Source organism: Anguilla rostrata, chromosome 8 (genome assembly GCF_018555375.3).
Source record: "Anguilla rostrata isolate EN2019 chromosome 8, ASM1855537v3, whole genome shotgun sequence".
Lineage (NCBI taxonomy): Eukaryota > Metazoa > Chordata > Actinopteri > Anguilliformes > Anguillidae > Anguilla > Anguilla rostrata.
This window is the reverse complement of record NC_057940.1, coordinates 41,617,768-41,632,355: the sequence shown is the minus strand read 5'-3', so window position 1 is coordinate 41,632,355 and position 14,588 is coordinate 41,617,768. Positions and strand designations below refer to the sequence as shown.

General features: G+C 39.9%; 1 protein-coding gene across 1 annotated transcript in view; it reads right to left on the bottom strand.

The window, feature by feature from the left end:
* The window catches only part of gabbr2 (gamma-aminobutyric acid (GABA) B receptor, 2), a 212,247-nt gene extending 198,029 nt beyond the window's left edge, over window positions 1-14,218 (bottom strand). The window contains exon 1 of the mRNA XM_064348313.1: window positions 13,016-14,218. Coding sequence (XP_064204383.1) covers window positions 13,016-13,327 — 312 coding nt within the window. The 5' untranslated portion in view covers window positions 13,328-14,218. The remainder of the gene's footprint in view (window positions 1-13,015) is intronic.
* Window positions 14,219-14,588: the final 370 nt, after the last annotated feature.

The following is a 14,588-nucleotide window of genomic DNA, read 5'->3' as shown; positions in this document are numbered from 1 at the left end:
TTACACAGCTTAGAATGGCTGTTGCGGTGGAAGGAACCCATGGTTATAGCATCACTGTTATTATAATGCTCCACTCCATTTAGAAGCAGGCACAGCTGCAAAGACAGTCGTCAAAGTCTAGCTCACTGCTCCGGGCGCTTGCAAGCATCTCACAACCAGAACGCAACACACATTTGCTTGTCAAAGCAACTTATTATCATTATTTTAACTGCAGGCGACACATACTCTCTCTCGCTCAGCAGCTGTTAAGCCTGTGTCAAAATAAACAATGCATGTGCTATAGTTGGTCACTGTGCAATATCACATTACTGTAACTTTACTGTGTTACTGTAACTTTCCCTGGGACGGCAGAAGAAGCTATTAAATGTCTGACACAATTTAGAAAATGGCGCCATTTATGTGAAATAGATATGAAAAATATTAACTAGTAAACAAATAATTTATTACATATATACACAACGAAGATGGCTTGATTGCATTAAAGAATTAAAACCCTTTCCTGTGGCAAACCAAATATGCCAAATTCTCATATATTATCAATGTAATGCCTCCACCAAAGGACTGTTGTGGACCTGTGCTCTGTTGGAAACTATGGCCTGCACATGACACAGTCTTTAAATATCAGACTAACTGGCTGCTGCATCCAGTCACCTGATATTTCATGGATGGCAAAAGAAGCAATGCAAATAAAAGAGAGGATTGAGAGACTAGCTGTGGTCAAAGTACGCATCATGAAAACATGTTTGCATTTCATTTGATATTGGTGGAACATACAGGGCACGAAGGAGAGCTCTCGGGCTCATCTTGGACACGGCAAATGACATCACCACTGTAGACTTAATAAATAAGCCAAGAAACAAAAATGGAACCTATATCTGCATAAGCCCAAGCTATAATACATAACACATGTTTTCATTGTGACATTCATTTCTCCAAAACTCGGCATAAAATGAGTATTACAAACAAAGCTGTTTTCTTAAAAAATTAAAACAACTCAGATAACAGAACATCCGAATAGGTAGGCATTAAAATCTGTTTTGTTTCTCCTGTCCTTTGAGTTCAAAATGAGAGTAATGTCTCCTCTTTCTTCTGTCTCTCTCTTTTTTTATTTTATTTTGCTATTGATAAACCCTTTTGTAAAATCGTTTTGGAAACTGAAAATAGTGCACCATGTCAAATCAAGAAATAGAATGCGGGTGTTTCTGACATTTTATCTGAATTCAAATTTAAACATATAAAACTTTTTTGTGATTTCTGGATCCAAATCTGTAGTTTTTATTTCCAAATAAATAACAATAGTTTTGGGTGTATTGCCATGATCACATTGACACAGCATGACTATGATATTATTACCATGTAATATTTTGCCACAGAATCTGATGTCATGCGTGGGGGCAGTGATGGCAAGTTACAACTAAACATCCACCAATATGTTTCTGAAACAAAAACTGAAACTACACAAGCCATATCCCAAAGCAATACTGCCCATATTTCCCATACAATTTGTTCAACTAACTTGGCCCTGCAAGTAATTCAGACTACAGAATATAATATTATAATTTAGCCTACTTCCTATTTAAAATTAAAATTATGTTAAATTCAGCACCTGAGAACAGAGATGTAGCCTGTGGGAAAGGGGGGAGGTTGCCTTCATTAAAATGTGTCTGTACAGTACAAGCAGTATTAATCTTTTGGTTATTAGTTGGCGAGGAAGAGAAGGAAATAGCTGAAGAAGAGGAAAAGAAAAAATGTAAAATAAGTTTGGAACTTCATGTGGTTGTGTGAACTAGTATCTGAATTCTGTGTCTTCATAGTCTTTATATGAGGCTAGATAGTATAGTTAATGTTTGTTAGGAGTGAGAGTCTGTGTTCATTACAGTTGTTTCTGTGTGAAACTATGAAGAGTGCCAAATTGTGAGTGCCAAACTCTGGCTTCTGTACAATGTTCTTCACAATTTCTGTTCATATTTTTCCCCAGATTGCCATTTCAGATTATGCACTTCTCTTCTCTTATTGTTGAATGGCACTTCTCATATGCTACCAATTTTCTCAAACAAATCAGATAGTATTTCCTAAGTTAATGTTCCTAGTTCTGTTGTATAATGTTCCAGTAACTGTTCTGCTCCAGATTGAATGACTGAGACAATATGAGCTTTGAATGGGACTTCACGCGGTATTCGAGAGAAACAAGACATTTCACTCGGTGGTGAATTCTTCCTTTGGGTTCTGAAATTGTCTCTCAGTTGTATCTAGACATATCTTGGCACCATTGTCACTTCGGTAGGTCCTTCCACTACACAATAGGATCTTCTGCATTCCCTCTCAAGTGCGCCACCATCCATGATGAGGCAACACACACCACTTTTACTCAGGCATATGCCTGGGCAGCTCATTGGTAATGCAGTTGGGAAAGCACTGCTGGTCCAGTTGAGTAAGTGCTCTCTGCTCAAAGCACTAATGAAGAGCACTGTGTCTGGTGCAGTGAGTGGAAGAACAGGAAACAGTCTGAGGTCTCTTCTTTGAAGGAAAAAACAGACACGCCTTAAAAAAATGTAAAAAAAATCACCGCAAGCTTGAGTTTGCATCAATAGCTGGTGCATTCTTCCTATAGCAATCCATTCTGAAATCCTGTATAGCAGGCTCAACATTCGAGATTTTGCTACTTTTTACTAGCAATAGCCGACTGCGTTGTCCATTTTCCCCCGTTATTTTGCCCACCCGATTCAGATATCTCTGAGAAATTGTTTTCAACGTGGATGCACAAAAACGTTCACAGCAATATAAATTTCAGATGTGGCTAACCTATCGCCCATAAATCAACCAACAGGCCCTCTTTGTACCAAAAAAAGAAACCTTTAATTAATGGACTGAAGAATAGACACTCTTATAATTGCTTAACAGCTCTGGCCCTTTGCTTTTAACTGTACCAGAAGAGATACCACCAAAAAAGCCCCCCTGTGAAATAGCAGCATCATACATTAGTACATTAGGTCACATCCTTGAGGCATGAGGGCAAACGTAAGTATCAGTGTTTGTGTTCCCTGCTTCAGGCAATTGGTATGATACAGTAAAAGGTCACCAATTACCGTTCCACTTCTGTATAAACTTACAAACATTTATATAGCCTTTGGGAAACTAACAGGGATATTTAAGAAAATTGGGACAAAGAGTAAATATTACATATATGAAACCTAATTAGCCAAAGCATGTTCATGCTCACACACATCAGCACACTCAGGCTCTCTCACACACACATTCAAACACACACACTCACTCACACACACACACACACACAGTCCCGTATTGCTATCCTTGTGGGGACTTCCCATTGACTACATTCATTCCCTAACCCTAACCTCAACTACTACATACCTAACCTTAACCCTAACCTTAACCTAATTGTAACCCCAACCCTAATCCTAAGTCCTAAGTCTAAAACAACCTCTTGACCTTGTGGGGACCAGCAAAAGGTCCCCACAACGCATAATGTTCCTCAACTTTTTTATCCAATGTTTTGCACATTTGTATGATGTACATAATACAGTCAGTAAGTTAAGTACTTATTAGTTGTGATAAACTACAGTTAAAGAGTTGAAGCCAAAATGGCTTGATCTGCGGTTCCAGTTTTTCCAGCTGCATACAAAAGATGATTGTCTTTTGTTTTCATTAGCAATCATAAGCCATGGAGCACAAAACTGTTCAGCACACTTTAGATGGTATGTAGTTTCTTAATTAACTTATCTGCACACCTACAACTTAATCACTGGCGTAGCACAGTTGGAATGGGACCCCCTACAGGTTTGGGCAAGGGAGTCCTACCTACAAGTTGGGGCTTTGTTCATGATTTGGGCCACCCTACAAGTCTGAGCAAGGGAGGCCCTCTTACAAGTTCAGGCATGGCTTATGATTCAGAAAACATAAATTGTGGAACACAAAAGTGTTCAGCACACTTTATTGGTAGAGGGCATGTAGTTTGTCAGTTAGCTTATCTACTAACTTACCACTTGAAGCACTGGCGTAGCTCAGTTAGAATGGTCCCCTCTACAAGGGTCAAGGGAGGTCGTATACACGTTCAGACAAGGGATGCTTTTTAAAAAGGTTGGATGTAATGGTATGATTATTTTTAGCAGGAAATAGCAAGGTGGATTTCCTGAGATGCTAGATGGCGTCCGAGGACAGGTCGAAGCAGGATGAGTGAATTTTGCTCCAAGTAGCTTAAGTAGCTTACTCTCTGAAAGAGGAAAGTCGTAAAAAGATGACCCCTCCATACCATGCAACAGCACATAGCACCAACTGACAGCAGCGCAGGTTAATGATAGCCTTATCAAAGTGGAGACTGTCCACCTCAGTAACCGCCCGCTAGCTAGCTAATGTCACAATGACTGTTGAGTGTCTCATTGTTTCGAGCCCATCTGTTTTTAACCAGATAGGCTCGGAAAAATGAGACACTAATCAGTTAAACGTAAATGTAAACACAGCATAGCTTGCATCTAGAAATTTTACGGGTTCACCGAGGTAGGTCACTTGCCCAGTCTAGACACTCAAATACATAAGAGCAAATCTATTGTTTCGTGTGGTTGACTTATTAAAACAATGTTCAGGGAATGTTTAGCCTTAATCTTTAATCCAGGCATGTATGGCATGTATAACATAAAATATTAAAATAAACTGAAGTGTACTTTAATTTTAAAAAATTGAAAAATGAATAGGGTAAATGTGTATTGTAATTGTTTCATATTATTCAGGAAAAAGCCATATTAGAGTCAACTGCAGTATGGTCATCAGATCCAGATTTTTTGGTTATTAGTTTTTAATTTTATATAAAAAGATATTTATAGCAAAGGATGACAGCCAGATGATTCAAATGAAAATTATATTTTGTGTAAGTCAACTTTACAAAGCTTTTTGAAGATTAGAAATACTTTTCGTAATTTTGTATCATTCGACTTGAACACAACAGTCAACCTGCACAAATTCTGCCGGTTTAGTTACACAGACATGTTTTTGACCAATTTCAGTCAATGAATGCAACCAAAAACACAGGAGGCAGAGGATAGCTACTCTAAGGTTAATAGAGTTTTGCTGTTCACTTTCAGTTATCTACACTCCTGTCTTGAACCATCCACATGCATCAAGAATATCGCTTGACAAACTAGCCAGCCAGCTAGCAACAGTACGATATATTTTATTCTGACTGTTAACAAAAAAAGAGGACATAGTTGAAGATGGGGGAGATTCAGCAGAGCTACCTACACCTACAGTACCTGTAGTGTTTGGTGTGGGTAGAACAAGCACTAGAGTAGCTCACTCAGACTATTATAATGTGACGGCATTTCATCGGCCTGGAAATTCATTTAGAACATCTAGTTTGGTGTAGTTTTAAAAATACAACTTAAAAAGAAATGGTGTTTTATTATACTTCATGATTAATGATATGTCAGTGATCGGTGCTTTGAAAGGGCGACAACTGCAAAGCTGTAGAACTGCAATTTCGCTGGTGAATGTAGCTTCCTGTTTAAGACGCACCCGTTTGCAGCTTTCTGTCCAAATACAGATACATATAATTTTGTTGGTTGAGCAAATACAGATGTCATCTCTGCGCACTCCAAATTGAGCGTGAGAGAGGAACACAATTTGAATGCGCTTGGTTCCTTTTTTTGCACATGGTTCCAATAATATGTAGTGATCATGAGCCAGAAATTGAACTTGAGCAGAAGACTAAGACGATCTGAAAGTGAACACAAAAAATATTGGAGGGGGGAAAAATGCGAAGAACTATCATATACTCAGGAGAAGAACCATTAATCTTTCTTTTTTTTAACACTGTTTCAAGGGCTTCCCGTTTCCGGAAGGGTGGAAAATGTTGTAGCAGATCATTACGTGTGATGTGTATTTTTCCTTGTATATTTAATTGTGTGGCCTAACACAGCCTGAGGGAATTACCTTCTCAATATTGCCTTAAAATGATTCAAAATGCACGCCTGCGTGTGGCTTCAGCGTCAAACATCCATCTTCAGATTTCATCTTTCCACGAGAGCACATACGTGCCGCTGAATTATGGCAGCGGACATGAGAAATAAATCACGTCCTATCATTTTTCTGGGCTAATAAAGGGGTGGAAATCCCCCCTCTCCTCTATCAGCGACATCTCACTCTTGTCTTATTTCATAATTCCCTCAGAGCAGCACTACAGAAAAATAGGGCGCCGAGGCGAGTCATGAGTTTATGGTATGGATTTCACATCAATGACTATTATTTATGCTGTGGGTAGAAACCAGCCCAGAATTTCACAGAGAATGAGCCACACATAAATCCAGCGCTAACAAGTGTCCTCCTTAACACATATTTACAATGCCCTGAATGGCATCTTAGAAAGAGATGCTATTGGGCTATAGCCATTGTATTTCAGTGCACGACGCTAACTGCACGTGGGAGGCCGCGCATTACAAGCTGCATGACTCAATCTCGTTATTTCTAGTTTGACATACGGGGATTGCGCATATGCACGTCACCTATCAGAATGAAAATGCTGTACCATACATGTATGTCAGAATTCAGGGAAATGCAATCTCTTAGCTACTTCCAGTAAGGTCCAATTCAGGTTTGGGGCAGCCAATTAATTTATTAATTAATTATATGAAATGTCATACCTTTTGTTTTTCAGACCAAAAAACTATTTTTGCTTCTGCTTTGCGGCTATGCTTCTGTACTTTTACAAAAGCCTGTATATAGTGCGGTTCCCCAACCTGCACAAAATACTCTGTGGTCTGACAAAGACATTGTACATCATGTAACATCAACATAACCTCCTTTGATTTGTCCTCAGAACTTTTTGCCCCATATCACATGCATCTTTTCGGATTTTTTGCACTGAAAAATAGTTCAATTTTTAGCATCAAATTCATTTGTGCGAATAAGAAAAAGCAGATACTTTAGTGACCCGTCTTCCCATGAGACCTTGCCTGAACAAAAGTGTCCTGCGCTTACCCCCTGTGCTTTATTTCGCACCAATTTCAAACCCACTTTGAATGAACTCCTCCAATTCCTACTGATTCAGTTTTTACAATGAGGCTCATGTGGTAGTTATCCAATGTCTTTGGGAAGTCTAAATAGGCCTATATGATATCATAGGCCTGGTTCACACCAAACCAAAGACGTCCAGGAGGCATGTGTCCTCTCACATCAAAAGCATGTTAGCTATCTTATCTTATCTTGCATTATGTTATCTCATCATTTGTAGTTCCATGAATCAGCATTGTCCAGTTTAAGATATTGCATGAAAATACCTGTCAGTTTATTAATTATCTATTATTTTGGTACAAATGTATGCTGGTGGTACCTAATGCTAAGGTTTTTTTAATACACATTTTTGTACTTCTTCATCCCTTATCTCAATATACTGCAAGATGTGCAGTGAGAAATCAATACTGTTAGAATAATTTAAACTCCTGAGTAGAGTACATAGAATAGAGTAAGGATAATCTCCCTGGTAAATCTTGCAACAAAGTGGTTATTTAGGGCTGTGCAATAAACCCATTATCATATGCTTCTTTATTTTTATTATTTTTATTATCTATTCAATTTATTATCTTGAATTTTTTCCATTTCAACTTTTTTCTAATTGACTTTTTGCATCCTTGGCAAGAGCATTTTGGCTGTCCTTCTTTCTTTTTTAACCTTTATGTACTTCATATGTACTGTGGACATGGACCTCCACATGTGTTTTTTCAGACCCTAGAGGACTGCAGTGTATGCTGGTCTGTGTTTCATCTCCGCATGTAAAAGCCTCAGATGAAAGGTCTTCCTCTGACGCCACTCTGTGCTAGCTTAGCTAAGGTCTGCGTTGGAAAACGTAGCAGCTGTTGGGCAGCATATGTTTCAGAAGATGCCCCAGTTCTTCTGAATTGGCAGGGTGGACAATTCAGACTGTTCAAACTGCCCCCAGTTGGGCAGCAAATAAAAAACTACTTCAGAGCAGCAATTCCCAGAGGTTTGTTTCTGTCAGAGCACAAATTACTGAGATGTGCTACTTTCATCTAACAGAGGTACTAGACATGTTCCTGTTGTTCATCAACCCAGTGTCCAAATATATCACCATATATATTAGGCCCTCTCCTTTGTGTAGAAGCGCATTTATTAGCTTTACAAGATGATGCCTCTCATTCAACATGTAGGGTACTGAGGACATGACACCCAGTGTTAAGCAACCCTCACAACAATCGTCACCTCTGACTATGTGCCCCTCACTTTGTCAAGTGATACACAACATGTAGGCTGACATGATAATGCCCACAACTTGACTTCCAGTAGTGTACTCGCTACAATATTTCAGTATTTTCTTTTTTATAAATACATAATCATGGAACAGACACACATTTTGGCAGCCGCCCTCAGCATTTTATTGACCATGTCAAAACATGTGGCATATCTATTTATAATGAAAGGAACAGGACTGTGCGTTTTCTGTCCCCCAACCTGAAAATGGAAGCCATCCATACTGAGCCCTGTATGTGTGGATCATTACAATATCAATGAGGAGCCCAGTGAAGCTTGGTTCTCAATTTCAGGACAGTTTGAATCAAATCACATGGACACTCTAGACATGCCCCAATGCTTAATCTCTGGTCTTTCCATTGAGCAAACTGAAAAACAGCCTTTCACAACACACGGAAGTCAAAGAAACAGGAAATGGGAAACCTGAATGCCTTCCAGGTAAAATTTGGTCTCAGAGACCTCAAAGTTGCTCAGTCAGGGGGCGCAGATTTAACTGGACAACAAGCAGGACATCAGCGGTGAGGTTTCTGCAGCCAGAACTGCCACCAAGGGAGTACCCGAAGGGAACCCAGCGGACGTGGCACAAACAGACGGCCTCCAGCATCACCTTCACGGGCCAGCATCCTGCCCTCCATCGCTCCAGTAACCCGCCCGACTCGAGAGAGAGAGAGAGAGAGAGAGAGAGAGACAGAGAGACCCCCCACATCTCTCAACCACACAGGCACGCTCTCTTCTGGACCACGCTGCCCCCTCCAGGCATCTTCCCACGCCTGATCTGGTCACACCCAGCCCATCTCACGAAGGGGGGAGGGGGGGGGGGGTGCAGGGGGTTGGGGGGAGGCCTTTCCCTCCGGGGGAATCCACTGAGAGGGATAAAGGGATAAAGAGCCGCTTCGGGCTGATTACTTACATCTGCCGCGGTAAATCCCGGCACGCACGTCCCCACCGCCGCGCATTGTTTACCGTGTGTGAGGCGGAGGTAACTTTTTAAGTAACCCAGCAGGTTCGCACCCGTGCCTGCTCAGCTACCGTGCGCTCGGACACGGATGCACGCTGGGGCTCCCGTCAGTCCCAACAGCGCTAATTGACTAAATGACAGGGAGAGTAGCTCGGGGGAAGGCCCGGAACTGAGGAGAGGCATGTATCTCGTATGTGAATTGATTTTGGGAGAGGTCATCCCTGACCAGAGGACTCATCGTTTTTGTTATAAGACCAAGGAAGCTAATTGGAATAATCCTTTAATGTCACATTGATCCATTTCATCCGTGAGAAACTGCTTGCAAGTACTGAATGTTTACACTTAACAAAATGTAAATTCTGTATAAATTATTTATCATCATCAAAATTAATCTGTCATCATCATAATGTTCATTTACATTGTGCATCTACTGCTGTCTACGTTTTAGTATTAGGGACCCAATATGTTTAAGTAACATTACAAACAAATATTTTCCATTCGTTCAACAATTCATTTGTTTGTATTTAAAATTTTCCTCATGATTCAAATGCAATCCCGTTAAAATTGTTAAATCGTATTGTATCCATATGTCCTTTAATGATCATGCTATTCATTTAGGGGCAAAAAAAAAAATAGAAATATGTTTATCTATGTGATACGTTAAACATTGAATCCGCTATCAGTTACATTGATAATCTTCAATATACTAAAACAATTAGTGTGGTCGTTTTAGAAGAGGAGTACTTAAAAATAAACCCCAAACAGAGAAACCCGTTAGCATTTCATCTGCTTTTATGACAGGACAGGAGTACCCCCTGTCAACATTTTAGAGTTAGTTAGAAAAACAAGTGAATATATATAAGTGTGGGGAAGTGTATTTAGTCAAAACTGTCTTAATGTCTCAAAAATGTTACTTCGTGTAGCCAATGGGAATATTAATGCATGTTCTGCCACAAAATAAATGCTATATTTGAGAAGCAATGTGTTGTACAGACAATTTCAGTACTGTAGTCTTGTTTGATTATGGTACATGATTCATTTTATCTCTTAATTAACATTTATTTCTCATAAAGTCTTATGCTTTTGTTCTTAGTCAAGTTCAGCTCCACTATTATTGCTATATTTGCTATAATTTGTTAACTGATGAATGTGTAGCCACCAAGAACGCACATTCATCAAGCAACAAATTAAATTACAGTTACAAAACAGTAATCCGTGGAGCGTAGCCACATATTTCACCTCAAAAATGTATTTATTGCAATTTCAGTAGACTTAGTCCTACTTTCAGAGTGAAAAAGCAGTTCAACACACAACTCTTAAAATCAATTTTTATTTTTAATTGCTTAATGTCTTTCTCGTTTAATAACTTAAACATGCTAAATTCTTGATTACAGGCCTTATATATCCTAAATAAACAGATTAAAACAACTGAATGAAGGAATGTTTTAAAAAGTCTATTAAGATGACATTTTAGCTTCTGGAGAAAGTAAAAACAACCAAGTGAACAGGTTGAGTAAATGTGCATATAATTATTTGTCAAATTAGTCCTCTGAGTTTGTGTAAAGATGGTAGCTGTAGCCTATTTAAGTTATTAAATTACAAATAATTTAGCCACAGAAAGTTGACATTTAACCCGTTGGCAATGTTCAGTTTATTTGCCCACTGCTATCAGGAAAGTTACCAGGGCACCAAAGACGTTTATTTTTTCAAATGAGCTATGGAGCTCCCATTCTGATATTGGTGAAGCGTGTGTGATTTCAATTTTGCCACATTAAAGTTTGTATTGCAAATACTGACATAACATTATCGCTTAACTGCAATATCATGTACACTGTGGGGTAGGCCTAATTCATTCAGTGCCAAATATTCAGTTCATGTGTGAATGCCACATAGCGATGCTGCAGCACGATAACTAGTTGATATCGTATCAAGGCCGCTACAGCAAAGGATATTTGTTAACGCGCGTATTATATATCATTTGTGTATCAGTTGGTCAAGACTTGGACGAATATAGTGGTGATATGGTGACCTGAATGTAACATTTTGACTCCAAATCAATTATCTCGTCCCTCACGTTTTTAGACGTTTTAAACTGTATACGACTTAATCCCCAGATATTAACGTGCACGAGGATTGCGTTTGTGTTACCAAGTAACGCCTGGGATAAACGTCTATATAGTAACGGAAACCAGAACACGATGTAGAAATGCTAGCATAAATTCGAATAGACCGACGTGCATCACATGTAGGCCTACAAAATGAATGTATTACGCAACAGCGATCAGAAACTATGAAACTTAACAAACGCACATATTGTGTGATATTCAGCACCGATTGAAGTAGTGCATCTCCATATTTGCGCTCTGAACTAAAATAACCAAAATGAATGAAATTTTTCGTTTAGCTTTTTTTTTTTTTCTGCGACGAAATGTGATGTTTACGAAACAAACAGGTGACGCTGTTTTCTTTCCGCAACAGTAGCCCTATATGGTGTATCGAACCAGACCAACAAAGACAATTTAATTTTGAAGTCATTATGGCATTTACATTTAATTAAATGTAGCTACTTCACTTAGTTACACAGTTAACAGTATTAGGCTACACAGTGAAAATATGTAGCCAACAGGCAAAATAATGATGTGGGAATTATAATTCAAAATCCAAATATTGCCATTTTCTAAGAAGAAGAAAACATACAATTAGCTCACAGAAGGACGGAATTCTGTCCGTGATCATTTTGCTGTGGTGAAAAATGAATCAGGGTTCAGGAAGTTTAAAGACCCACAGCCAGTCACAGTTATCCTTACTAATGCTGAAGAATTTACAGAACGACATACACTGTCGAACCCTTATTGCGGTGCCCTTCACATCACTTGCTGGTCAGCCAAATCCTATGACAACAAATTACTGCCATCTTCAGGTATACAGAAAACCAACATCCTTCGTGTTACGAAATAGCCAAGGAGAATCGTGACTGACATATATTATTTGTCTGTTTCGAAAACAGTCTTTTTTATGTATCTCTCGAACCATGCCATTAGCAGGGCAATAATGATTAAAATTCGGTAGACCGTAAAGATCTATGAGACATGATATAGGCTGTATAATACGTTGCTGTGACACACCATCAGCATCTAATTTAAAACTTGCTTTAGAAGATTTATCCGCTTAATGGATATGGATAAATTAACCCGATAAAACTGGCTATTCGATTGCGCCCTCCTGCACCACAGGAATGTAGCTTTCAACAACAATAATGCAGGCAATATGCAACTGACATAGGCTACAGATTATAGGCTATGAAAATGACATACTATAACTCCAGATTTTTAGAAGGACCTGCATACAGTGGGTTAAATTACAAACAGTAGACAACGGCCGTAGTAGCCTACTGGCCGTGAAGTCAGCTTACAGTAACTGATAGGACACTCACTTTCTCAGCAAGTCCCTAATAATGTCATAGATTGCTACGGTGTACATTCTGCGTCGCCTAATTGAAAGCTACTCTGCGAAAACGGGGGTGTCAAGGTCCATGCAGCTGAAATAATTTCCAAAAAGATACCATTACTGGCTTTGTGTGTTATTCTTGGCCAAAGTATATAACGAAGTTAAATAACGTTGTGCTAACTACGTAAGACCGAGGTTTCCACATGAATGCCGCTGTACTTGCACCGCGGGCGATGCGCTCAAACACGCACACCATTCCTGCACTCTGTACGTCACGTTGACATGACCACAAACCATAGTGGTGGCGCGTTAATGAGCGGGGACTTAGCGAGTTACCTCAGTGTCGTAGATTTTTGGGATCAAGGAGAAGGGGTAGAGCCTGGATTCTCGTATGTGTTGAATGGCAAGGTTGACTGCGGGGTCGATCCCTTGACTGATGCTGCTCATAAGCGCTGATTCATTCATGGGCATCAGGACCATAATGGGCAAATCTTCGCCGTCTTTCGAATACCAGGCGTTGTCCAGGTTGTGCCCGGCGTTGTAATTGCATCCCCTTGACAACACAGGTTGAAATCCCCAGATAAACAAGAGCAGACATCCCGACACCACGAGCATCTCCGATCTGCATTTCCACTGAGATGGAGCCATGCTATCAGTACAGGACAAGGAAATAGATCCACCCTTTCACTGCCCTGGCATGGCAAATCGTTTGTTTCAGATGGACAGCCGGTCCAAGGAAATTGTATACAAAGTATATGAAAGATAAAGCGGCAGGTCCGCGAAAGATCAATCGCAGCGTCTTTCTATGCAGGTACCAGTGTTTTCGTTCAATGGCGCGTCCCTACGGTTTTCCACGGGCACCCTCCAGAATTAAGAAAATAACACCGATGTATTGAAGAAGGAGGTTGTGTCACAGATGTAGTTATGCGATTGAGCTGCTTTCTCCCGGTTTTTTGATCCACAGAACACTGCGTGCTAATGTCCCTCAAACTCAATCCATCGTTTCACCCCCCAGAGCGTACCAGCACAGTCACAGCAGTACATTACAATCCAAAGTCAACGAGGGATCCGCAGATAAATTTTGAAAGACTATCTCGACGATGATTTAAAAAAAGTCAGCCACTTGGGGAGGCGGTTGTTATAGGTGCAAATCCACCATCCGATTGTATTCCCATCAAACGAAAACCAGAACAAATATTGTTCATTCCTGCCAGCGCCCCGTTCTTTTTGATGTATTGGAGAAACAGAGAGCAACGAATGGCTATTATTGAACAGCGAACAAAACAGCAAAACCGCTATTTGGCAGTGAAGCTCCTTGCCGATTTTTTTTATCGAGGCCGTATCTTCCAAGAATGACGCTGATGCTGCTGTTGCTGCTGATGCGGATGCCGAAGTGCTTCAGCGCAAGGTCTCACTTTACTCAGTGCCGTTGCTGATCAGAGCGCGCGCGAGAGGGAGCTGTGCAGGGCATAAAAACTCAGGGGACTGGTGTTACCCGCTCTAGTGCAAGCGCGAGCCACCGACATGCAAAGGTTATTTTATTGTCGTCCCCTGTTTTCAGACAAGACTTTTCGTATTCGTATTCGATGGGAAACAAATCAAACAATATAAATGTAAAATTACAGCCATGATGTAACATTGCTGTTACACAGGCTCTAATTTACTAATGCGTCGTGACATCATATGATGTCTGTCGACACTGCATTCTGATCCTTTGTATCAGTTTTTTTTCACCCATACATTAAATTATTAAAACGTGTGGAAATCACGCTTGCTTTTGACTGGTTTCAGTATTTTTCATGATTAATCAAAAGAAAGGTAGCTGAATCTAGAGCACATCAGAATAGGCTATATGCTCGAACATTTTAGAAAATTCATCTGATAAAACCGAATGCATCAACAGAACATA